The 27,186-nt window shown below is 39.3% G+C and overlaps 1 protein-coding gene across 4 annotated transcripts in view; it reads left to right on the top strand.

The window, feature by feature from the left end:
* LOC122832220 (unconventional myosin-Ic-like) overlaps positions 1 to 27,186 on the top strand; it is a 55,351-nt gene that overhangs the window by 14,146 nt on the left and 14,019 nt on the right. For 2 of the 4 annotated variants that reach the window (XM_044118771.1, XM_044118773.1), the window contains 7 exons: positions 19,313 to 19,468; positions 20,243 to 20,358; positions 22,668 to 22,866; positions 23,119 to 23,199; positions 23,455 to 23,634; positions 25,055 to 25,153; positions 26,933 to 27,043. In XM_044118771.1, the coding sequence (XP_043974706.1) occupies positions 19,313 to 19,468; positions 20,243 to 20,358; positions 22,668 to 22,866; positions 23,119 to 23,199; positions 23,455 to 23,634; positions 25,055 to 25,153; positions 26,933 to 27,043 (942 nt within the window). Of the gene's footprint in view, positions 1 to 10,210; positions 10,388 to 11,014; positions 11,034 to 19,312; positions 19,469 to 20,242; positions 20,359 to 22,667; positions 22,867 to 23,118; positions 23,200 to 23,454; positions 23,635 to 25,054; positions 25,154 to 26,932; positions 27,044 to 27,186 lie in introns of those variants that run through there. The other 2 variants (XM_044118772.1, XM_044118774.1) reach the window with 2 other exon arrangements.

Genomic DNA, 27,186 nt, shown 5'->3' with positions numbered 1-27,186 from the left:
ACCAAATGACCTGCTGCATCCTGAGCAGCAATCCTGTGTGTCTGAAGTGAAGTTGTGTGTGTGTGTGTGTGTGTGTGTTTTTTCTGAATAATTTTATGTTAACTATGAGTTGCAGAGTGAAAACAAAAAGTAAAAGCGAAAGGTTAAATGCTGCATTTCGAAATGGGTGTGATGCATATCTCAGAATGAAGTGCGTTTCTGTGAAACTGTGTGTGTTGAGGATTCAGATTGAGATGTTGCAACAGAGCCTGCATGATCAGAATGCTGAGCCGTCTGCTTATGCAGGGAGGAGGTCTGTGTTAAGTTTCTCCATTTAAGCTGTTCACTCATAAATATCCACTCCTGTCAGTTTTAGATTGAGTGCAACTGCATTTTAATTAGAAACCGATGGCCTCTGAGGAGCTGTATTCCTAAATGGCACACTTTCAAATTAGAGATGCCACAATCAGAGCTCTGTGGCTGATTTCCGATTGCTGTGTTTTGTAAAACTGCGACTGATGGATGCACGTTTCAACAGATTCCAATTTCTCTTGAAGAACTGTAACATAGGAGCATTTATGAGGATTTTTTATTTTATCCAGCCTTCTTGATAATTAAAGATAATCAAAACTGAGGTTCTTATATTTCTCACCAAAAGCATTAAACTACCACTGCTGACATTTTAAGGTTTCTTTTGCATCTTACATTACTGAAACATTCATCTTCATGTATATTTCTTACAGATTTAGCTCAAATTGTTCCATATTCAGCATGTTCAAAGATGGAAAAGGACATCATAGAAGAATTAGCAGAGCAAGTGTGCTGCACTTTGTTCAACCTTCCTCTTATCTGCTTCAGGTCTGACTCCTCCTTGCTCTCTTGCAGCCCGAATAAACCTCAAACATGCCTCAAGAAGCTGTGGAAAATACATTAGCTTAAAGACTTCTTCCACTCTGAAGATTGTTGTTGGCATGACCTTTTCATGCACTGCTCTAGGGTTTGTCCAAATTCAGGGGTTGCAACCTTCAAAGACCGGTTGAATTACAGCAATGCAACCAAGGCTGCCCAATTCCAAAGATTTCTAGAATTGCACCCACAAATGCATTTGTCTTTTCCCCTGATTTGAAGAATGGGTCTGGTGTATCCGCCACAGCTCACCGGCCAAATTAGAGATTTTTATTCTTGTAACGATGGTGGATAAACCAGAAAATTTTAAATGTTAGTTTATTAAAATATGATCATAGAAAGATGAAAGGATTACAGTGGTTGTGTTGTTAGGACTTTGTCATTTGCACAGACTTTTGTGTGAATATAATTTTTGTGAAATGTAAATATTAGTTTATAAGAATTAATGCATAGTAAGAAAGCTCAGCATGTAACTAAGGCTTCAGCTAACAATTATCTTAGTAATTGATTATTCCGGTAATTAATTAGCTACAAAAATTTGTACATTCTGAAGATTATTCATTTAACCACTTAAGATTTTTTATGCAACATTAGATATACTGAATACAAATAAACAAATATTTAAATTACTTTTATAAAAAAAAAACTGGGTCCTTTTGAAGGGTTCAGTTCCTACATTTTCAGAGACCTGGTGATAAAAGATTGGATCTTTGGGCTTTAGGCCGATCAGTCAAGATCATCTTAAATTCAGCCTCTTCTGGTCACCAGATATTCTATAAGTGCATTTTTCTTTCCAATCTTAACTTAATTAGTGGCAGCTGTTTGTTCTAATAGTTCACCATTCACATCTCACAGTGTGTTTCTATAGATTATCCTGTTAATTTTTGTTTTTATTTTTATCATGAAACCTTTATTTAACCAGATAAAAATAAGGTACAGGACTTTTTACAGGTTTGAAACACAGCTCCAACAGAGGGTGTGCTTCTCCCATTTCCTGGTTGGATCAGAAGTGCTGATCTAATTTACATTTGAAGGAAAAGGAAAGAGAGAGATAGTAGAGGGATTCCCAGTGTGAGAGTAGAGAATACACCAGCTTTTATGATGTTTTCATTAGTCATTATCATCTGGTTTTGTTTTGTCCCTACTGTGAATAATGCCTAATTAGCTTAAAGGAAGTGTTCAGAGTAAACAGGACATTCACTGTTTGGAAACCTAGCAGCTCTGTCTGTACAATTCCATACAGAAACGGTGGCTTGGAAACATGTTGACATGTCCAGTTTTTATGGAATTAGTCAAATCTGATTGTACATTTCCTGATTCATTTTAGCCTAAACTTTGTCTACGGCCAACATAACTCAAACTGACACAGGAACCAGCCGAACAGCATCTATGTACGAGTGAAAACCCAGTTTATGAATACAACATGATATATTCATAGTGTTAATTTATTAGGCTCTGTTGTAATAAATCTGTCAGCATGACTCTAATCAGCACAACTAAATCTTGATGGGTATTAATACCACAAAGAGGGCAATGAGGCACTTCTACATGCAACAGAAGAAGAGCATTATGAGATTTAGATGTAGGAATATCTGCAGAGTAGCAGAACAGATGTAAACTTTATTTGGAAGAAAACGGCGGAATGAGAGTTGGAGAGTTAAGAAAATGTTCAACGAGTGCAGCTGAAATAGTTTATCTGCCCGTTATGAATTCCTCGTTCTGCTCCTCAGTGTAGAAATAATTTTATTGACAGGCTGTTTAGAAAAGCTACTCTGAATGCTAAATCTGTTTTTGAAATCATATTTGCCATAGAAATCCAATGCAGAACAAGGACTTCCAATAAAAATCTCAAACTATAAAATAAAGAGACTCCTATTAACATCTTCTGATAAAATTGTGTTTAAAATTAAAGTAAAATAAAACTCTTTAAAAACAGACATTGTAAAATTAGAAAAATGTATTAAAAGTTTAGTTTTTACATAATTTCAAAGTCTTAAAGGTATTAAGTTACTACAGAAGGGCTGCAGCTTAGGTATAAAAGTAGACAACGAAGTGAGATATTGTGAAGTGAAATTCAAATTTTGTATTTATGACAAGCTATGAAGGTGACGACAAGGCAATTTTGATTTTGATGTTACATTTTTAGCAATAAGGCAATAAAAAAAAAAAGCATAAAAAAAAGACACTGTGACAGTGACAGGTAGACTACAGTTTATGATGTTCCAGTTATTATTAGTCAAAGATGACTATAAACAAATTGTTTTTAACCTTGATTTAAAGAAAATCAAAATACAAACATTTTAGTTTCTTGGAGGTTTTTTCCAGATTAGAGGAGCATAAAGACTGAATGTTGCTTCTTATTATTTGGTTCTGGTTATTAAGTCTTAATAAAATCATTTTAAAAAGTGAAAAAGTTTGATAACTGATAAGTTAGTCCACATTAAGGTCTTGACTCTTGACTGGTAGCATTGTTCATCATTTGGTGGTTGTTTATGCTAGAGAACGTGGACTTTAAATCTTGAACATGAAGTGTCAGAACTAATGATTGACTGGGACTGATACTGAGCTACCAGCTTGCTAATTATGTAGCACCTCAAGAGGTCCACATTCACTGATTAGATTAGCCTGTCCGGCTTCAGACTGTCATTATGCTGGATATTTAGGATCATATTTACCGCAATCTGATTACTTCTGATGTAATTTCTCCATGTTTTCCAGCAATCCTGCAGGTGTTGACTCTGATCAAATCCCACTAGCATGTGGCTCATGACTGATGCTAAGTCTTGCTCTGCCTCATTCTTGCATGCATGCACAGGCTTGTATCAGAGCTTCAAACTCTTTAGCCTTGTATAGCGCCTGTCTGGACTCCAAAGGTGCTAAAAACGGTATTTCTGATTGTATGCTAATGCTCTCTACTCAGATCCTCTGCCAACATGTCTCTGTACTTCAGCTTATGGCTTCCTCCTCAATGATAGACATGGGAAACTTTAGGAAATGCCTTCATGACCAAAGTGCTGCCACAGTGGAAAAGTGGGTGTGTTTATATGCGAAGGACACAGAGCGTCTCCATATTTGGTGTGTGAGCTGAAAAGAGGAAAAAAAAAACAACCCAGCAGCCCAGTTTCCCTCATTTACTTATTTTTAAGCCAGCTGCTCTCTTTTTCTGTCACTTAAGTGTTGCTGTGCCAGAATCTCACTTTGCTATGGTCTGGTGCACACCAGCATACCCACTGTGGTTTCTCACTGAATCCAGATCATCAGGGCCTTGAAGAGAAGCAGCCCAAGTGGGTGGCAGGCCAGTTTGAGCGAATTGGCCTGCTGGGAACCCCCTTGTGTCAATATAGGCCTGGATCTCTTCAGCCTGTCAGACCCTCTAGTCATCTCAGAGAATACAAACACTCATTCACTGACTCAAGTCTTTTTTTTTTTTACGGTCACACTTTCACCATGTGTGACCAGCTTCCTGCTTCTTCCTGTTCTTCTTCTACACTTCTCTCTCCGGCTCTCTCCAACTCTCGCTTGCCGCCCACATGGCTCACATACTTTCGCTCTGACATCACAGCTGCCATGCATTTCCAGTATTTTACTCTCCACGATTCATTGCCTCCTGTGTCAATTCAGGATCTCTTTCTCCCTTCTGTCCAGATATGTAGGATATATTGATGTATTTAACGCTTCAAGAGTAAACATTGTTTCCTCATTTTGTGATTTGTTGTCGCTAAGCTCATGTTTGATCCTCCTTTAGGCCATTGTCACACCCTTCATTGACAAAATCACTGAGCAACAAAGAAAGGCCAAACGTGTTCTCTAAATGTGGATTTAAATGTTTTTGCAGATGAAAATGTAAAAGATGTGGGGCTCTCCTGTCTTTAACCTTCGGTATTTAACCTTTAGTTGTTGCATAGTAAACAGAGAAAATGTTGAGAGGTTTTGAGGTTTTTCAAGTGCTGTTGTTCAAAGTTTCTTGTTGTGAAATATTTACTGTACAAGAGCAACGTTTGTACATCGGCTAATACAACATAATGGGTGAAAGAGAAGGCCAGAAATTGCCACACGTTTCCTCTTAAATTTTGATGACGGCAGTATTTCTCGTTTTCCTTCCTTTGCTGTATCTTTCATTGAGATTTAGACTGAGATTGAAATGTCAGGGTCGCTCTGACTAGGTCCATCAACAATCTTTCATCAGCCGGCCAAATTCCTCCCTGTATCGATGTTTCTTTGACATAACTTGTGTCAGTATCGGATATGTTGTTTTTGGATGAAAGACAAATATGTTGGAACTGTGCCCACTAGGTCAGGAGTTTAACATCCTACAGATTATTTTGTCTGGCTGTAATGAAGAAGGATAGAAGTAATTTGTGAATCATTGTTTAAGAGATCAATCTTTAATTTGTCCATCTTGATTTTGCTCTAGACGAGCAAACATGAACATATTTGCTTTACTCCTCCACCATGATGTTTGAGTTCCAGGCTAATCTCCACGGCGCCAAAAATGATTGTGATTTAGTGTTGTTCCTCAGCAGTGAGGGAGTCTTATTACTGATGTGTCAGCTGAGTATCTATCAGCCTTCTTTCTGTGGAGGATGAAACCTTTACAGCATCGGCTAAAAATGAGCTGTGCAACCTTGGAGTCAAGGGTGTGCTCAGATCGGTGATGCAACTCAGGAAGTGAGCTCATCTTACTGACAGCTTGTTGTTGTTCCTGCATAAATTCACCTGAGGAAATGAGAAAGACAAATAAAACACATTAGCAGCACCACAGACTAATGAGCATAAAAAATAAGCTCATGACTTGGTAATAGCATGTTATTTCTGGTAAATGCAACCCTTTGCAGAAGCTCCACTTGAATATTTATCTAATTTTGTGATGTTAGAACCACAAACTTTAATAGAATATGTAATAAACCATCGCAAAATAATGCATCATTGTGAGGGGAAGGAAGATTTTTTTATTAATTTTTTTATTTTATTTATTTTCTAATGAAAACTTGAAACACTGTAAAACTTTGCTTTTATCTGTGATTGTTGCATGAGGAAGAAAAACAAAGTAGATTAGAAATATCTACTTTCTTGATGTCAGAAGAACTTTTAGTTTAGTTCCAAAATTTTAGTGTGGAAATATATTCACAGCATACCGGCTGCTAAGAGGACACTTTGAATCAGATAAATCTTACAGCTTAGTGACCTTGCAGTGCAGCATTAGCAGCCGCTAAATACGACAGAGCGATGCGTATCATATTACATGGGACATTTTACAAGTTGTAGTTTTTTGTTGGGCCCGCAATGCGGGGAGAACGGAAAGTTGCTATTTATATCCAAGACGACTCTGAGCAAACTTTGAACAGGAAGTGCAACAGGAAAGAAGAATTTAAGTCATGGGGAGAGAGGAGGCATGGAGCTTGAAGGGAAAGTCAGGCTCTCGTTTCTCATTTCCCACGGAGCTGGGATCACATGCGGTGACCTGAAAACAATCACTTTTTTATGCAAATGAAAACACTGTTTTCTCTCTAAAGTTACGTGTCCGTATTTAATTACAAATCAGAATAGGGCTTCACTTAAAAGGCACACTTGAATGCACACCAGGACCAAAGTAAATCCTGTAATGATTAACGCCAGAGTGGCCAAAGTTTTGTTTGTAAAGTGGATGGACCTGCTGCAGCACTAGGCTATCAGGGCTGTGGTTGAATGCTCCACCCTGGAACAAATGGCAGGTATAAACCAGTGTTTGTGTTGTTTCCATGGATTTATAGCCTCTCAGTGGTTTTATGCCCCATCATTTGTAAATTTCTAGTTATAAAATGCACATATTAGATACGAAGCAAATACAATCCCCATATTGGAGGTGTTTAGCCGGATGTTCAGTCCAGTGCCAGGATCTGCTGAGGTATAATAGCGGACAGTATCAAAGGGTTAAAGTCTGAGAGCTGAGTTAGATAGTGGTGGTCAGATGTAGCCCCTCCTCTCTTACAGTGCAGCTGAAATATGCTGCCTCAGCATGAAGCACACCTTTTCAGTTCTCAGCCAGAAGTGGCTGGCAAGGATGAACGACCGAAACTCGCAGGATCTGTTGATTGTGTAACAAGTGTTAGCCGCTATCTGGTGTTGTATCAGTGCTTGCTTCCCTCCGTCTGACCACGGTGTTCTCACACTGTGGTGAGAGTGAGACACACATAAAGGGAGAGAGTGAGAGCGTCTGGAAAGCATTACTCAAATTCCTGCAGCACAGGCTTTGAATGTACTGGTAATGGAAGAGGAAGGGGCCGTCGAATAAAACTGGCAAAGAACGAGTGCAACGTAACCCACATGAAGGATTTGTTGTCTCTTTCTACTGCTGAGCACACAGGTTATTGTTTCAGATATTTTAGCTGCTTTGTCTGCAGAGGAGAAAAGACATGAGATGGCCAGTAGAGGGCATGCTAGAGTCTAGACTGTGTAACATTGCCCTTCTCTGCCTCTTTAGTTCTGTTTGACGAGAGTTAAAGGTGACCTACTACTCAATACCAAATACTTTTTTGCTCTTGAGTAATTTCTTGAACGGCTTGTAATGCTACTCTTTCTGGAGAAAAATCTTTCGGTACTCTGCCCATCTCTGTTAACAGCACAGCGCCTGTTTAATGTGGTTTAACTATTAGCTTGTTTTGAAATAGTTCATTTTCCAGACACCAAAAAAACAGCTGATTATTATTTTTTTAATAAGCAGTAGAGACCCAACTGGAAGCACAAAAATGTACAAAATGTGATTTTTATATTTTTTTTCCCCACATGACTTTGTTTGTCGATGACCATTACATAATTATTCCACTTTTAAGAATTACATAATGGTGAGGTGCTGTCAAGAGTTATGATGGCAAATAAGTGCTAGAGTCTCTTACTCAGTTTACCGGTGTTGAAAAGGGCCTTTGTTCCTCCTGAGGAGACTTGGTCTTTGCCCTTGGGACTGAGCACCTTCAGGTAAATTAATTAAAAGTAAGAACAGGATAACCTTGAGGAGGACTTTGCCTCGCTAGAGCTGACTGAGGTAAAATGAAATGCTTTGAGAGAGACAGAACCCTCTCTACAAATTCTTCTCCACATTGCTTTCTGGCTCTTACTAAAAAATGCATGTGGTGAGATGTTGAGACAACATTCAAAGGAAGCAGGTGCTAATTGTTTGAATTAGAGGCTTATTCTGTCGGACCAACAAGAAAGAAGCGAGGCATCTTAATGAGGTCTATAAAACTTGGCTTTTCCTGCCAAGGAAAAGCTCCTCTCTTTGAACATGTTGCCTGTTGCTGCTTTGATTAGACTGTCCCGCTTTAATCGGTTCTCCTGATCTGAGGTTGCTGCTGATTGGTTCTGTCACAAAGCCTGTTCAGGAGATGTTTACCTCAGAGAGTAAGGTAAAGCAAGCCAAATCCTGTTGGATCAAAGAAACCGAAAACAAAGTTTTTGAAGTTGTTTATTCTTGCAAAAGTTTTCCCTGGACAGAGATAGTTTATTGTGCAACATCAACACAATAGTAACTTAAATGGATTTGCTCAGAAAGCAACTAGACAGCTCTTCCCAGGACAAGAATTATCATTTGAGTATGGAGAGATCTCCAACTGCAATATCTTGCTACTCTGCCATTTAAAACTATTTTATGCAGGTTACTGTTCCATCAAAGCAAGAAGCCCTGGCTAGCTTTCTTCAGGGAAAAAATTATTTATTCACTCATGAATCCTAGATATAAATCTGCAAAACTTGAGTGGACTTTAGTGTAAACCATGTCAATTTAAATGAAGAGAAGAATGCATGTTTAATGTCTTAATTTATTTGTATTTGGCAGGAATACTGCACAAGGTTTCTGCAGTGTCATGCCTAATGCATTTATCTGTATCTGCCAAGATGCATGTAAATACCTATTTGAATTGCACAATATATCACAAGTGTGTCATCATTACAATATGAGTGTGAGCAATCCTTACATCTCAAAGACCTGTTTCGACATTTAAAAGTACTTCACTGTTTATCAGAATCTTCTGAAGCATGTTTCTATTTTGTGAGAGTTCTTGGGATTTGGGGTATTTAGTGTAAACTATTGTAAAATGGGTGTAATCTGCCTGGTAATAAAGTTGTTATAAGAAACTTTTCCCACTTTCTGTAACATATCAAGTACTTTCAAGTCAAGAACGAATACTTTTTCAGATTATGTGTTCGGCTGAACCTACTTTTCTGAAATTTCACTAGCAGGCTCTAGTTCCCACCTCCATAAAATATTCTGGCAGGTTTGCGAGTCAGGTGGGAATATGACATAATCATTTTCAAAAGTATTGACCAGAATCCAAGGTTGGCTTTTCCACTTCTTTCTTAAAATGTTGTTTCAGAGCACTTCATTTCCAGCTCACTGGCATTAGCTAAAAGATTTCTGTTTTTTATATAACTTGACTATATTTTCTTTACTACATATCAAATACGTCCAATGCCACTTTTAAGTCTCAAAACATTGTCTGGTGCTCTGAGAGTACAGAGAAAACCACTAAATGCTTCAAGTGGCTTATAAGATTATCAAATTTAAACTGTATTTAAATGATGACTAAGGTTGTGCCAACATCTATGTCATAGTCCAGTAAGTGTAGCGAAATCTCTCCTTGGTTCACAATCACACACGCCCCTTGCCTGTGAGATGCCAGATGTTATTAGTGTTAACAAGCAGATGCATTAGACCACAGAGACCTTTGATCTGCAGTGGACGGGTGTGTATGTGTGCATGTTGCACTGGTCTGGACAAATTACCCTCTTTGTGTCGACACTGATTGAACAATGCCAACTTTGCATGTGTGTATATGGGATGTTTGCTAAATACAGTAAGCAACGGTCATAAGCAAACACCAGAAGGAAATCTAAGTGGAGGCGAGGAACTGAAGAAGGCGAACACGGTTCAGTTTGGATGCGTGCACACAAAAACACACACACACACACACACACACACACACACACACACACACACACACACACACACACTCCTCACCACAGTGGCATCAGCATGCAGTTTTTCCCTCTCATTCTTTCTTCTTTCCAGTGGTGGTTAGGGCCAGATGTGTGTTTGTGCACACGATAAGAAGATGAGGAGCATGCTTTCGATCTTTTCCCCCTAGTTGTCCATTGGATTGAGGAGGGGGCAAAAGGGAAAATACTTACAGAAAGAAAAAAGAAAGGGGGTGGAAGGTTCTGTGTCACAAAAACACAGGGACTGTTTCCTCCAAAGGGAGGGAGAGGAAGACTGGGTGAACGTGGTGGGAGTAAGAGGAGGCAGAGTGAGGTGTGCGCTCGGAGCCTGTGAGCAGTAGTAAGAGGAGAAGCCATGGCAGCTGGTTCTCAGGACGAAGGGGAGAGCTTCTAAAAACAAACTCTTGGTTAAATAGTGGTCGTGACGCGGCGCTGGAGGCCACATTCCTGACAGTCGGGCTGTTGGAACAGTGGGAACGAGAATAAGTCCAGATCGCAGGAGAGCTGGGCAGGAGCCATGAAATACAGACCTTTGGTAAGAAAGAGAGGAAAAAGTTGTTGGGGATGTGGTCAATGAAGAGGTTTTTTATCGGTGATTGATCGCAAAAGGAATGGTCAAGTTTGGACTTGTTAGTTTGCAATTAGAGGTAACTGGTAAGAACTAATCTTTAGGAGGGGAGTTACTTTCATCTGACTTGTGAAGTGAGATTCCCACACTGTGCTTCAGATAGTGAAACAACCTTGATGGTAAATTTTTTGACTTGAAGGACACAGGTGAGATTAAATAACTTGATGCTCACCTGCTCTGCTTTTTTTTCCCCTTTCTTTTTTTTTACTTTGTCTCCTCTCAGCATCTTTGCACATCTTGCTTCGTATTTGTCACAGTGATGTTGGACCTTCATGATATCTGGGGAGTGGCCCGGGGAGTGCCAGCACCTCTGAGTGTGTCTGAATGTGTGCGTGTGTGTTTGCGGTGCCCCAGGGCGAGGCAGTCACACAGTGGTGTTGCGTAGCCGTGCTGCATTCTTGCGCATTCACTGAACCTAAGAGTCAGTGTGTCAATGTGAAGTAGAAACTTGGTGCTTATTACTTTGGACATAGCAGGTCAAGACTTCTTTCATGCTTTGGGACATCCATAGGGATTGCATCCACATCAAAAGTCTTCCCTGAGCCTCAGCAGGGTATGTATGTGTACGACGGATAGCTGACACATGCCAGGGTTGCATATTACACCAAGAAATTCTTGACACACTTGTCATTGTTGCCTGCGAGGCATTTGACTTCAGCTCAGAAAGTAGTTGATACTGGGCTTGCCTCATTCTCTTCAGGCTTTCCTCGGTTGTCACTTTGCAGACTGTAGCAAACTTGAGTTGTGAAAAGCTCTTCCTTGTTCTGTAAGGGAATGTAATCAGGCTGAGAGTAAAGATTAATGATATGAAAGCCACAAAGCAGCCTCTCTCTATGGAGTTTCGTTGGTGCCAGGTAAGTTGGTGGATTCTTGCAGATTGTTTGAATGACAAATTATTCTTCACCAATGCATAAATGCTAACTTGTAGGTTGAAAGTATCCGCTACCTCTCTGTTTTCCAGGAGAGGAACTGATTCTTTTTCCTGAAAGTAGACGGTGGTGTTTTGCAGGGGTGTGGCAGGAGATCTCTTGATTTTAATGTTTTTCATTATAGTACATTCTCTTTTGAACCACTATGTAGTTTTTGTCAAAATGCAGCTTAGTTTGTTGAGGTAAGTGGTTCCATGTTAGAAAGATTTATTTTGAGCGTCGTGAAGAGATCTCCACCCTTTTTGAATGGATTGTGTGACAATATTTTGAGTAGAAATAAATTGGGGGCTGCACAGTGGCACAGTTGGTAGAGCTGTTGCCTTGCAGCAAGAAGGTCCTGGGTTCGAATCCCGGCCCGGGGTCTTTCTGCATGGAGTTTGCATGTTCTCCCTGTGCACACGTGGGTTCTCCCCGGGTTCTCCGGCTTCCTCCCACAGTCCAAAAACATGACTGTTAGGTTAATTGGTTTCTCTAAATTCTCCCTATGTGTGAGTGTGTGTGTGAATGGTTGTTTGTCTTGTGTGTCTCTGTGTTGCCCTGCGACAGACTGGCGACCTGTCCAGGGTGAACCCCGCCTCTCGCCCGGAACGCAGCTGGAGATAGATACCAGCAACCCTCCCGACCCCATTAGGGACGAAGGGTGTTTAGAAAATGGATGGATGGATGGAAGAAATTGAGAATATTGTGACTAACTAACTGTGTGCTGGCTAATCCTTTAATAGTAATTTTTAATTCAAAATCAAAACTTTTTTTTAGACTGGTTGAGTATGACCAGGATAATTTGGTATCGATACTGTTTCTGAACTTTGGAATTAGCTGGATTAGATTGGAAATAGCTCGAAAAACAGGAAGCCGACTTTAGCCCAGAGCATTCTGGGTAAAGAGAACCAAAACAAACGTGCGGGTCCAATATTGATGGAAGAAATGACTTGTGGTCTTTGGTTAAAAATTGAGAAATTAAAAAAAAAATCTGATGTCACTCAATTTTTATTTACCTTTCGTGAAGAAGAAAGTTGCGCTTGGTGTCTTCTTCATGTTGTTTCCTTCAAAGGTTCCTAGTGCAGCGCCCCCACAGGCGAGAGGATGAAACATATTTTTTAAAGTGTTTGGTTTGGTTGAAAGTTCAGTATGAAAGTGAAGCACATCAGCTGAAAATGTAACAAATGTTCCCAATCAAACTAAATTCACCCCTGATGTTTTCATCATGAAAACATCCTAAGAACATTGACACTGGATAATAAATGTTACTTCTTAAGAATAGTTTGAAATAATTCCAAAGAAGTAAGATTCAATGTCTCGAGTTCAGCCTGATAACATATTGCAGTTATAACATTTTTTAAATGATATTTGTTGTTCTTATTCTTTTGATTTTGATGCATTGGCACAGATTTGGTGTGCAGGACACGAGTTGGCAGATTTTATGTACAGTAGACGTGCAGATTTCTTAGATTGTCCAGAATAAAATCTCAAATCTTGTCTCCTCCTTGTGAAAACCAATATTATGTGTTGTCTGTTTTTATGAACTGGATCCATGCTAGTGGAGAATAGAGTAAATAAACAATGTGAATTGTTTAAAATGGATTTTTTGTGAAAGAAAATTAGGAGGATTTTAGCAGCTGCCAGCTTGTTTAGCCCACATGCCCTCAGCTGTGTGGTTAATTTTTTCTTGCTCCACCTGTTTGACTGCTTTGTGGAGCGTTGTTACGCTCTGTGGAGAGATCTAAACTTGCTGGAGGATCGTCTCTATGGTAATACTAAAATCTAATGGTAATACGTCTGGCGTCTTGTGCAGCTGAACAGTGGGAGAACGCTTCGAGCACTGACAGCTTTACATGCACAGACTTGTGGGATATGTTTTACTCCACATTCACACAAGCTTAGGGAGACCTTGACTGATTGGAAGCTCTGCAAAAGATCTCTGTTGTGTTTTTTTTTAACCACTTCCTTGTTTATAAAATGTTGTGGTTGGCTTGTGATCCTAACAAAACCAGCAGCTCATGCATAGCTTCTGGGGTCACAGTGTGTTTAGCTTTACTCCAGCTTTCAGTTGAAACCTCAGTCACTTACAAATTAAGACTGAATTAAATTGAAGTCTTTATTTCTACAGTCTTCTCCCTTTTGTTTCAACCAGCCAGCTCAGAACCAGATGAGGGGAGAAATCAGCGCCAGAAATCTGATTCAGAGGTGAAAAATGTGGAAAAGGGGCAAAACGCTGAGAGAGCAGTTAAATTAGTCAGACCTGTGCAAATCTATTTTTTTTTTTTTTTTTTTTTTTTTTTTTTTGCAAATCATGTGAACAAGAAAGAACAAGACATTTTTGCTATCTGTATTTTATGTGCTTACATATTGTACTCTAGGTGGCTGACATGCCTTAGGGTCTGATTGGTTTATACAAAGCTTTACTAAACATGGCATAAATTTATGCTAAAGTATTGAGCCAATGAGTTCAGATACATAGAGTCCTGTCAAAGTATTGCCAACTCCTAAACCTTTTCATGTTTTGGGGGTTTTAAATGAATAATATGTAAAATGGACTTTTTTGAGTATTATTCCATCGTATCATAATGACGTTTTTCTGGTTAAGTTGTTTTGAACTTGTTGGATTTTTCAATCATAGATTGATCCTTGAGTGTTTTTTTTTTTTATTCCCCAATTAGTCTGTAAACATTGAAAACTGACAAAAAGCAAGAAAGGATATTTATATACAAAATAAATAAACAGATAATAGAACAAGTAAGGGCAATAAAAGTAAAATAACCCCAAAAAACCCCAAGCAAACAAGGAGGTATACAGTAAATGGTAAATAGTAAATGGACTGAACTTATACAGCGCTTTTTCAGTCATTTTGACCACTCAAAGCGCTTTAGACTAGAGCCACATTCACCCAGTCACACTCACAAACACATTCATACACCAATACACAGATCGGTAGGGAATTAAAATGAATACGTTCATCATGACCTTAGTATTAGGCTCTGCCATTTCCCTCTTCTCTGCCTAAAGTTTGGGATTTTGCTTAATTATCTGGCTTTGCTTTAAACTCCTCTTCAACTTCTGTTCACTAACCAAATTGCTCTCAAGACATTGGACAGGATTTTATTTGGGAGAATTAGAGTAAAGGGGGCTGAACACAGTTGCACACCACATTTTTCAGATTTTTGAATGTTTTTCTTTTTTTAACTGTGGATTGTTTTCCTTCCTGTTTTTACTCATGCATGTGTTTGTGTTGGTCTTTCACAACTAACTCCAATAAAATATATTGATGTTTGCAGCTGTAAGCTGATAACATTTGATAAGAATGCTTTTGTAAGATTTAATTTTTTTTTTTTGCATCTTGTGCATTGACTCCCCAGTAATAAACTTTAATAGTGACCGTCTAAACCAGTGGGTAGACTCTTGCAAATGGAAGGTTGCATGTTAAATTCCTTGTATCCTGTCTCTGTGCTCCTGGGCAATGCTCTCAACCTCAAGTTTCCTGCTGAACTGTGTGTGAATGCTGCTGTAGCGTAAAGTGCTTTAAGTGGTAGTTTGACTAGGAAAGTGCTAAATAAACTCAGTCCTTTTAACATTTGTGGTCTTCCAGACAAGCAGCAATACAAATGCAGTTTGTTTTAACTGTGCAGCTGGGGACACTTTCCGAATTTAAATAGCAGAATCTGGCTTTCTGCTACTTAACTCTGAACATAATGGTTTAATTCTTCTCTTCTGATTCTTCCAAATTTATTAAGCTGCAAGACTATAATACTAGATTACCCATTTACAGTAACTTTACTGCACATAAATCTGGTAAATGCTCCTTTTAGAAGTGGATGATTTTAACTACAGAAAAACACATTTAAATAAGGTCTAAGTATAACACACATGAACATGTAGTATAAATCTGGAGCCAGTTGGTGTTAAGAGGTACTTTATGTTGATTAAAGATTAGCAGAAATAACATTAGATCTGATGATGTTGAGATATTTGAACTAGGGCTGCAAGTAATGATTATTTAATGATTGATTTATTGATTATTTTATTAATTGCCACATTCCGCATTTTTTTATTTAAGCCTTTTTTATACAAAATTAGAAATGCATTAAAATACACAAACAATTTAATTCATTTTTCATAAGAAGAATAAGAAAATAAACATTTTATTACTTTTTGGGTCGGACATATTGACAAACAACAAATTTTCTGTTTAACTTAAATGCAAAATCTTTATATTTTTGTACAGTTTTGGTTTAATTACTGCTGTGCTTTTTTTCTGTGTACTCCAGTTAATAATTAGTGATTACTAAATCAGCTGACGATGAATCTGATTAATAGTTTCAGCCCTAGTCAGAGCGATAGTGATTGGAGCGATCAGTCATCTCAGAAGTGTGGGACCTTCTCAGGTCTCCTCCCTCCATCCTGGCGCTGAGCGGCTCTGTTTGCCGAACAGCATTTGGAAAACATGACGACTAGTGGCAACCAGGCAGGCACGTACGTCTTGAGTTCCTGAAAGCTGGTGGAGGTCAGCCAGTGAAAGAAGAAGAAGTGAAGTAATGGAGCATGAGTGCGACACAGATGAGGATGTATTAAAGAAGAAGAAATGTGCTGGCCACTCTAATTAAGCTGTCTCCTCATAAAATATGCAAAGTCATGTAAATTTTCTGCTATCTTACAGTAAAATCTGCCTGGTTCTTTATTCACATTTGGGCTGAACCTCCTGCTACTTTAGTCGTTCCCATGAACAATCCTCTGAGGAGGAAGTCGCGTTTCCGCAGCAGCGACCCGTTTGAATTCAAAGATCTGAACTGGTAAAATATCTGAACATAGAAGCTTCGTTCCTTTACTGGGAGGTGAGAAGAGCAAATAAAATGAAGTCAAAGTGGTGACTGAGTACCAGGATATTAAAGCACTCAGCTGTAGCGACACACACTCGCTCACAGCTGCTGTTTTCTGTGTGAAACAATAGGTCACCAGAGCTCATGTTGTCCAAACAGAGCTGAGAGGAGGGAGACACACGGCTGTGTGGGATAAAGTTACATATCAACACACAATTATTATCCCCAGAGGTGTTCTCCCAACTTCCTAGACTTCTAATTCATTGCTTTACTTTGTTTTTTACATGGGAGTAAAGAAAGCAAAGGATCATTTATACATTATAGAAATAAATCATTCAGGTAGGATTTGCACTAGACGTGTTTAATCAGAAAATATCTTGAGAGGATGAGTTATATCAAGTGTTTGTTTCTGAAAGCTTAAAAGGAGAGAGGATCCGCTGCATATCCCCGCAGTACTAGGATGTTTCACACCCAAAGACAAAATAAGAGATATAAATGCCAAAACCAATGTTTGCTATGACCTGATGCCAACAGAGATAATCTGAAATAAACCAAACTTCGTCTGTAGATTTGATTCCATGCTCAGGAAATGAATAATTGTTCAACAAGCAATCCAAATCCTTCCTGCTCAAAGCAGTCATACAGTCACACACAGTTAATTTCGGTCAGATTCAGTTAATCATAAATTGGTGAAATGTTATTAATATAAAGAAGCCAAATTGCAAATTGCATCTTTGCAGAAATCTGTCTAAGTTAGTGTTAAAATGTTGACAAAAGAACTTTATTCTTTGTGGGGAAATCTAAAGGAATACGTTTTATTTTGTAATATATCTCAGATATAATGGCCCTGAAAGTGTCATTGTTGGTTGGGTGTCTGGTACCATTTTGATCCAAAAAAAGTTGGATATGAAATGACGAAAAAGTGAAATGAGCAGCTCTGGCTGAGGTCTGTCTCTTGTTTTAACAGCCTGAATTATCTGGTCCTTTTTACATCTGGTACTGAAAATGGCTGGGGACTGAATCAGAAGGTTATCCCCTGAATTTATGCCGTTTTTAAGACCTTTGGCGGCTCTAGAGCCTTGATTTTGACCTGAAAGAGACGACAGTGACTGAGCATCAGGAGAGAGAGACTCCAGCAGCCTCCCTCCCTCCCAGCCGCTCGCCTCTTTGAGAGACTGTAAAGATAAATTACAGGCTGGTTCAGTTAATTAAAGAGCACAAATGGAGCAGGCAGTGTTAGCTAATGTTATTAGGCTCAGGAAGCTGCTGTTTGTGTCAGGTTTGTTGTCCTGTCGTCGGGCGATGCGTTCAGGGACATGGACTGACTCAGGCTGGTGGAAGTCCGACCGAACACTTGGGTTGAGATCAAACGTGGTTCTGCATACTTGGGTGAAACTTGAACAAGATGCAGAGCGTGTCTGTGTGTGTACGCAGAGATTTTAATGGGCCTCAAGATGGCTGTAGTGAGGAGTTTCTAGGAGTGTTTAAGCAGTGGTGGAGCTGGACTGGAGTCGCAACCCGGCATCCGTCAGACTCACCTTCCCTTTTCTCCCTCTCCTGTTTTTCCCTCTGCTCTAATTAATATGTTCTGTCCTCCCTCAAGCCTTCTCATCTCTTTCTCAATCCAAGTCTTCACTGTAGTCTCCTGGGGGAGGCGTCTTCTGCACTGCCTAACACAACAACAACACCTGCTGTGCTACTGAGTGTGTCTTGTGCCCCTGTTCTGTCCTCAGACTGGCTCCTTCCTCCTCCAACTTGTTTTAGTTTGCACTCTTTATTGCTCACTGCATCTCAACAATGGATGTCGGTAACTTGGCCAGTCTTATGCGGAAAACTCAATCCACTATTTTAGAAAACGGCTTCCTGGGCAAACGCCTCGAAGAGTTGAGACATGTGAGTGCTGCGCTTTGACTTTGCACTTCTGATGCTAAATTTGTCTGGTGTTACTTCTTTAAACAGGTGAAACCAAGATGGGTGTTTTTTTTTTCACTTGTGTTGGGGCGACAACACTTCTCCATCCTCATCTGGGCTCGGTTCGATCTCGCTATTTTAGACGTGAGAAGTTTCCTTACAAGCCTTTCTTCAGCGAAAACAGAAAATGTATTTATTTTGGGGTTTTTAGAGGATGGAAAAACTTCAGTGTTTCTTTCACACTTATAGTTTACCAAGTGCTGTTTATGCATTTGAACTGGTGTAGATTTGTTGTTATTGTTGGAGTATTGAACGAAGCAATATCTCTACCTCTTTACCTCTTTAAATGCACTGATCAAAGATTTGTGGCTTCACCATTTTGTACCTTTGCATTTTTGGTCAAAGGAGTGCAATGATCAGGAGTAGCTTCCCACTGTAGAAGCCTGAATTAAACTCTTTCTAGCACAAACACTAAAATCTTGGTGCTCACTTTTAAAGTTTTAAACGTGCTGCTGTGAAATATCTTACCTCTGCCTGTCCATCCCACTCAGACTCTAATATCATAGAAATTGCAGATAAAAACTGTTTGATAGTAATTTAAATCCTAATTTTGTATTTTACTTACTCTTGTTACTGTTTTTACTTCATTTAGTGTTTTACGATTGTGGATGTAACTGTGAAGCACTTTGGCCGTCTGACGTGGTTTTTTTAAATGCACTAAATGTGTTTAACTGTCAAAAACAAGGGACATAACTTCTAGGTTTTGTTTCTATAATTTCGTAGATGTTAAATAATTTCTAATTTCCTACAGCTTTGAATCAAACCGAAGTTTTTTGTTTTTTGCTTTACACGAAGGGACTGAGTCATTAAGTGTTGCTCTATCTGAGAGCAACGCTTGAATAGCTGCTGTGAATTTTTTAGCACACAATTTTTTAGTTCCTTACGAACAATAAATAATGCAGTTTTATGCAACCTGACATAACCTGCTGTAGAACGTTTTCTTCTTCTGCTGGTTGACTTTCAATCAGACCGCCTTATTTATTCATTACCTTCGCAACAACTCTTGGAAATCGAAGACTCTAATTTTTCTCCATCGGTGTTTGTGTTGCACACTGAAGAATAACACTTGTTGTATTATTTTTTTAAGTTACACTAACAAACATGTGATCCTCTTGTTTCAGGTGGTGGCGAGTGACGGGGTCCGGGCTATGATGGAGTCGGCCCTGACAGCCAGAGACCGGGTGGGAGTGCAGGATTTCGTCCTGCTGGAGAACTACACCAGCGAGGCGGCCTTCATAGAGAACCTGCGAAAACGCTTCAAGGAGAACCTGATCTATGTGAGTCAATGACGAGGGTTAGGGGCACATATTAAGCAAAACGTTCCTGATTTTTATGGGATTATTTAAGTTTAGATAGTTTTTTACCTGGAAGTAAAAAGCTTATTGTTGCAGCAATGGCGAAACACCACCATTATTTTACGTTTCTTGTTAAGCAGCTATCTGTAAGCATCACAATTTTTAGATGAAAAAAGACTAAACTCTCACTATGAAAGTGAGAGTTAGTTTTGAGACCCGTATTTTAAAGTAAAAAATTTGGTAGTTGGGTTGTGAAAGTCGATCCACATAATTTTGTTGTACAACACAACCAGCTACCAATTCTTAAGCTGCTTTGGAACGTTTAAATAAATCTGAAATTCAAAAATATTTGGTTTTAATTGTAAATTGGTTTTGTATGGCTCTACTGGGAAAAACACCCAACGTTTTTTAAGCAATTTAAGATTTCTGAAACGAATTAGGATCTTGAAAACATTATTGTTATGAATCATTTATTTTTTGTGGCTGGGGCATTTGAACCTCTTGAGATTAAATTTTATAATTTAAAACCTTGTCAAATGTGTTCAAACCCTTTTATTTTAAAAAACAAAAAAGGGGGATTCCGAGTTTTTCTTAAATTTTGTTAGAATTTAATATAGTTTACAGTTTTCTTTAGCTGAATTAATTGCTAGAGCCATAATTTAGTAAGTAAGAAATTTGCTGACGGTTTTCAAACATGTTCTTATAAAACCGTTTTTATTTTATCACGGCGTGACCAATTCGTTTTCTTTTCCTCAGACTTACATCGGTTCTGTGCTGGTATCAGTGAACCCATATAAAGACCTGGAGATCTACACCAAGAACCACATGGAGCGATACCGTGGCGTCAACTTCTACGAGGTTTCTCCACACATGTAAGTGCACAAATCTCTCCGTATGCAGCCATCGCTCCATTAAAATTGTCTTGTCTGAGATGTTTCCCTGTACAGAATGTCTTAAAAGGCTCAAACGACTCATCAAGATTTAATCGATTATTGAAACAATCGTCAGTTGATTTAGTAATCCAGTAATCATTAACTGGAGCATACAGACTCAATAAAGGCCATTTGCTGAAAGAACATACTCGGAGGATTAATTGAGTCAAAACTAAACAAAAATATATTTAAGATAAATCCATATTTGTCTGTGAATATATTCTACTCTTCACCTGGTTCAAATTCTGTAAAAAGAAAATCTCCTATAAATCACGTTTTACTGTCCAAATATTCCATCAATTAATTCAAAATAATGTTCAGTATATCAGCCCAACACTGTATTAATGTTAAGGTTTTTCACATGATTTATTTTCTTATTTGAAAAGGGAATTTTTATCTTTTCATGTATTTCTAATGTTTGAGAAAGACTTACCTGGAAAATCTACAGAATGTGACAATCTTTTTTTAATCTAATTAGTCATCAGAATAATTGATTAATAAAAGAAAATAACCTGCAGCACAGAGCATTCAGCAGGTTCCTCAGGTTGTGAAGGAGGCTTACAGTGAATAAGTTGACAGATTTTCATTAATCCTACTTTTTTCCTGCTCTGTCACATGGTTACTAATGTGTAAAGTCAGACTATTTAATCCATCAAATCCAGCAGAGACCAATGATGTGTTCCTTGCTTTCTTTCTAGAATGACATGTCTGTGCTAAATACTGTCACAGCGGTAAGATGTGTTGAAATGTTTGCTTTGTCCGCTTTTCTCATAGTTGGTCAGTTACGTCATGTTCACAAGTCTGAGTGTCCTTTTCTCTATTCGTCATGGCTGCGTCCTGAGCGTTTGAAATGCTGGCACAGGAAGTGTCAGGGAATTCCCTTTAAATCCTTCAAAAATTCAAAGATCTGCAGTGAAACAATCCAGCACATTACAAAGAGTCTAGAGCGGCTGCACTGAAACATTTCACAAGCCTGTGCTTTCTAGTTGTCTCCACTCGAGCGTGTGGCTAAATGTTTTCTCTCCATCTGAGTGGAAAGAGAGATGTGCTTCAGCGAAGAGCAGATGTTAGAAGGGTGGAGGATGGGGGGAGCTGGAGAGAAAAGTAAGCAAGCATTGGTACCAGGCGAGAGGTTTCCTCCCTGCAGAGGGAATTCCTCTGACCCGAACTTGACCCCCGCTCAGACTCTGGTGTCAAACACGAACGGCACCAAGTGCAAGTGCAACAACGTTCAAGCTGCTGCTTTTTATCTTTCACCGATTAGTCCACTGTCAGAAATGTGTCAAAACAGGCTGAAATAACAAAACCAGGAAGATAGCGATCCGGAGCTGATGAGCGATGGTGTAACTGGAACAAGCTGGGTTTTGCTCTGGTCTTTATGATTCATGCTTATACTCAGATGGTGACGGGTTAGCATATGACACATTCCAAGCATGAATTTTCCAAAGTCAATATTTTCTTTAACACATTGTCATCCAGTAAAGGGATGTATTGCTCTTAGAGTTTTCTGAATTTCCAATTGCTTGATTTCATCTCTGAAAAAGAAGGGAAGTGTGAAGAACAGCCATTATAAAACAAGCTTATATTTGCCTTGTCACTGTCTTAGGATAAACTAAAGGTATTTCACACTCAATAGCCGGGTAGACTCAGTTCAATTGGGGACCAAAATTGCAGCATTTGTTACATTTTCAGCTGGTGCGGTTTGCATTCACACAGCATTGTGTTAAAGGATCCAAACCTTTTGAAAACTTGTTCACCTCCTCATCTGCAGTGGCACTGCACCAGAAATCACTGAAGGAAATGACATAAAAATATCTGATGAAGACACTGAGCGCAACTTTGTTCTTCACAAAATGCAAACAAAAGTGGAGTAGCATCAGATTTTAGCCACTGTCAAATAAATTTTTTGTCTTTGGTAACAGACATTCACCATTTCTCCCGCTAGCATTAGACTCTCTTGTTTGTTTTTGTTGTATTTACCCAGAATGCCCTGCGCTATAATCCAAATTGTCAATCTGCACCAGAGTTCACGTCTACCAAACTGAGACTTAGGTTTTTAGGTGGACCTGAGTTTACTTCTTTGGTCTGCATCAGAGCTCAATTGCACATTCACACATCTTCAAAACAATCAAACTTTCTAGACAAATGAGCTAGAATTTTATTAAAGCAAACTAAGCACCCAAATACATCTTCTTCTTCCCTTCAGACATCAAATCTTCTGCTACTCTTGCCTTTCTGCCCTCCTGCAGCTATGCGGTGTCAGACAATGCGTACCGCTCCATGAGGACAGAGCGGAAGGACCAGTGCATCCTGATCTCAGGGGAGAGCGGCGCTGGGAAGACGGAAGCGTCCAAAAAGATCCTGCAGTACTACGCCGTCACCTGTCCAGCCAGCGAACAAGTGCAGACCGTCAAAGATCGTTTGCTGCAGTCCAACCCAGTGCTGGAGGTATCTGTATTTGATTTCAGTGCTTTGTTATAGAACAAAGCACTGAAATAAATCATCTTTACTAGTAGGTTTCTCTGTCAATTTCCTTTGTTCCTTTTTTGCTCTCACCTTTTTTCTTTACTCTTTATTCTTCTCCTATCTTTATCACCTTCCTTCATCTGCATATCTTGTTATCTTTATTCCATAATTCGTCACTTATCACGCCTCTCCTCTTTCTCTTTTCCTTATCTGCTGTGTCTTTCTCCCTTCCAGGCCTTTGGGAATGCAAAGACGTTGCGTAACGACAACTCCAGCCGCTTTGGCAAGTACATGGACATTCAGTTTGACTTTAAGGTGAGTAACAAGCAGACAAAAGTCTCCAAAATCCAATGAAATTTATAAAGAAATTGTTGAGGATTAAGGATGAAGACGTTAGAATACATCTAATTCACACCTCCCCTTTTTTATGAGTGCACTATATATTTAATGGACGACAAAATCCCTCTGGAACCTGCATGTTTTATTACACCTCAGTACCCCAGCCTTACCCAATCCTCCTTCTCCTCGTCTTCTTCCCACCGCCGTCCCTGGCCTCTGTCCCGTCGACAGGGGGCTCCGGTTGGCGGCCACATCATCAACTACCTACTGGAGAAGTCCCGGGTGGTCCACCAGAACCATGGGGAGAGAAACTTCCACATTTTCTATCAGATGATCGAAGGAGGCGAAGAAGACCTGCTGCGACGGCTTGGCCTGGAGAGGAACACCCAGCAGTATCAGTACCTGGTTAAGGTGCGGGTGGGACAAAAACATTGATGTTCCTCCACTCACTGTTTCCACTTTGAAACAATATGGTGGCAGCTTGATGGTTTTCTTCATCAGGGAGTTAATGGAAAGATGGATGGAGGCAAAAACAAATAAAACAAAACCAGCTGGAGGCTTCAAAAGACTTAAAACTGAGGTTACATACAGTACAGACCAAAAGTTTGGACACACCTTCTAATTGAACTCAATTAGAAGGTGTGTCCAAACTTTTGGTTTGTACTGTACTAGTAGAACAGAAAACCCGGTTAGGAGAGCCTAGTCAAAGTCCAAACAAAGTCTAATTGAAAATTCTTAGCTTAGTAGCACAATATGTGGGTTGAGTGTTTTCCAAAACACTAAAGTCTTTACAAATTCATAGAAAATAGATTTTAAAATACTTTTGTTAGATTATAAATCACTGAAAGGCTTGTTGTTGTAACAACCTTCCAGACCTCTCAGGTCTTCTGGTTCTGGTCTGCTCTGTGTCCCCAGAACCAGAACCAAACATGGAGAAGCGGCATTCTGTTTTTATGCTCCGCCAATCTAGAAAAAACTTCTAGAAAACTGTAAAACAGCCAAAACACAAAATTCCTTTAAATCAAGGCTAAAACCCCAGCTGTTTAAAGTTGTCTGTGATTCATAATTAGTAGACTGTCGATCAATGTATTAATTATTCTTGATGATTTGAGAAAATGCAATGTTTATTATTTATTTCAGAATTGGCTAAAGTTTCATGTTTTTATGGTGTAAAGCTCTTGTTGCTGAAACAAGTTGTAAAAATAAACTTAACTCAACTTGCAGACGAAAATGGTTCTAATTAGTACTGGGTCATACAGACTAGCAAATGCTATTTTACAATTATGCGTTACTTTGTCACATTAAACCCCAATAAAAAACATGTAAGTTTGTGTTTATAACCTGACAAAAAAGTTAAAGGGGTAATGACACTATTTGAAGGTTGTGCCATTCTTGTGAAACAGCTTTAGCTACTACAGCAAAATGTCCTTCAGTGGCTCCATTTGGTCCAACCTGCCTGAAGCTTGTGGTCGGTCCTGAACGCCTGCCTGTGTCCCAGTGGACGGCCAAGTTAATAGGCTCAGAGCGAGCGATGCTCAGAGCAGTGTAAGAGCTTTCCTCAGAGGACAAATCTTTCTTAAGGGACTTGCTGAACAGTCCTTTTCACACAAACTCTCTCCATCACCTTCCAAACCAAAGCACCTTCCACCTGTGTTTGTCTAAGTAGGTGTTTATATTGCATACACAAAGGTGTTTAGCTGTAAACAGCTGTTTGCGCGTCACCTGCTCTGTGAATTTCTGCCTTACATGTTTGTTTCATGGTTGAAAAAGTATCATCTCTGCTTCATTTGGTTTCCAAATTTGGGCTTAACTTGTCCGATGCGTCCCACAGGGCAACTGTCCCAAAGTGAGCTCCATCAACGACCGCAGCGACTGGAAGGCGGTGAGAAAAGCCCTGACTGTCATTGGCTTCAATGACGATGAAGTGGAGGTAAGAAACAAACAATGTAATTATGGTGAGAATAAGGTCAGAGACTTTTTAGCCTTTGGTTTTATGCATCAGAACACAAACTACAATCTGGTTCTTAACGGGTATTAAATTTAAGGATATGCAACCTCAAGTCAGCCACAATTTATGACATGATATCAGAAGCTCAACTGAAATGCGTAGGGATTGTGTATTTGTGCATTTTACGTTATGCATCGTAGTTTTTGAGGTTGTATTTGCCTTGCGTTAATTTGTGTTAAGGACCAAATCATATCTTGTCTCAAAACAAGAAACCCAGGAACTGAAAGACGTTACAGTTACCCTTTATTTCGCCTCTTCCTCATTTATTTGTGTTTTGACTGTGGGTAGAGTGGGTGTTTCTGTGAAGAAGTCTGAATCGTCTTTTTCTTTAACTGCTGCTTAATTGATATCAGAGCAACAGAAACTTAACAGGTTCGAACCTAAAGTTGCTGTTTATGCTGATGATCTAGTTATTTTTTATTTTCAATCACCAAATTTTGTTGTGTTGTATCATTACTTATCCAGTGTGTCACAATGTTTAGCAACTTCTCAGACCCTATAGCAACTTTCTATTAAAAAAGCGACGACTTATAAATCTAGCAACTTCTTTCTGTTAATGGAAAGTTTTATGGTGAAATGAAAGCAGTTCTGCCGCTGCGCTGTGTTCTGCCATGAGCCTCTCCTGAGGCTCATGGCAGTCTTACTCATGTAAGACTGCAGTCAGTCTTACATTAGAGTCCATCCTACAGCATGCAGACATTAATCTGAGTGGAGGAGACCCATCCAACTCTGAGTCCACTTTGCAAATAAATCACACATGCAGAGAAAGGCTACTGATAAAGGTTCACTATCCTAACTCCTGACTCGCCACCAGGGTTGTATGTCGTACTGTGTGATGAAAAGCCGATCCGTTTTAAACAAATCAGAGAACTTAACAGATTAGGCACGATTCAACCATGACATGATAACATGGTTTTAGGCAAATTAACAGAAATGTCAAAAAGTTGCACAGAATGATAAAGATACATGCCTAACTAAGATATAGAGAGTTTATCAGGTGGTTAATGACACTTTTATTTGGACTTTTCCAAATCTCATAGAATTCAAAATACTTTAAATCACCCGAATGCAGAAATTAGAAACATTTTCTTAAAATGAATTAATTAAATTCAACTTGTATATGTCGCATTTTTCAGTCCACAGTTTTTATATTTGGTCACCTGAGATTGTAGAATCTCATTTTATGGTTTAGTAGAGGTTTTGCCATTTTGAGTCCATAAGAATGTTTTGAATAAATATATTGTAAGCAATACAGAAAACAATATTAACCCATATAACTTTTAACCATTATATTAACTTAGGTGGAGCTCTCAGTGTTTCTGAGACCCTTTCTGCCTCTGTATGGATGACAGAGCAGTGTGTAGCTGTTGTTAAGTACTCATAGGTCACTTTCGCTCGGCTTGGGAGTCTTCCTAGACGTTTGTGAGTCTGGACTTGCTCCCAAAGCTCTTTTGGAGCTCCCACTGCTCAGAGACGGCAGCAGGTGTGAGTGCGTGCGGGTTGCTACATTCCCGGGATGCTCCGATCTTTGTCCAGTTTTTAATCAAAGCGGGGCTTATCAGTTGAGCCGCTTGTAAAGATGGCTTAGATTTTACCGCGCCGCCGTCTCTTATCCTCTCACCTTTGTTCTCTTTGTGTCCTTCTGCAGCTCATCTTTTTCACTGCGTCATCCTTAATGTGTTTTTTTTTTATTCTGTGCAGGAGCTGCTGAACATAATCGCCAGTGTGCTTCACCTCGGGAATGTGCAATACAGTGAGGAAGAAGGCTACGCCCACATTACGTCAGATACGCAGATCAAGTACCTTGCCAGGGTAAGACTACGCCGAGCCGGTTCATGAACACTCCAGATCAAACAATAAGATTTTAATAAGTTTATAAAAAATTCTTATGTGGGAATTCAAAGAAAGTAGGCACAATAAGATGGCATTCAGATTATGACTCAGACAGTAAAGGT

Source organism: Gambusia affinis, linkage group LG06, assembly GCF_019740435.1.
Source record: "Gambusia affinis linkage group LG06, SWU_Gaff_1.0, whole genome shotgun sequence".
Lineage (NCBI taxonomy): Eukaryota > Metazoa > Chordata > Actinopteri > Cyprinodontiformes > Poeciliidae > Gambusia > Gambusia affinis.
Note: the sequence above shows the minus strand (reverse complement) of the source record. Positions and strands in the feature narration are given on the sequence as shown.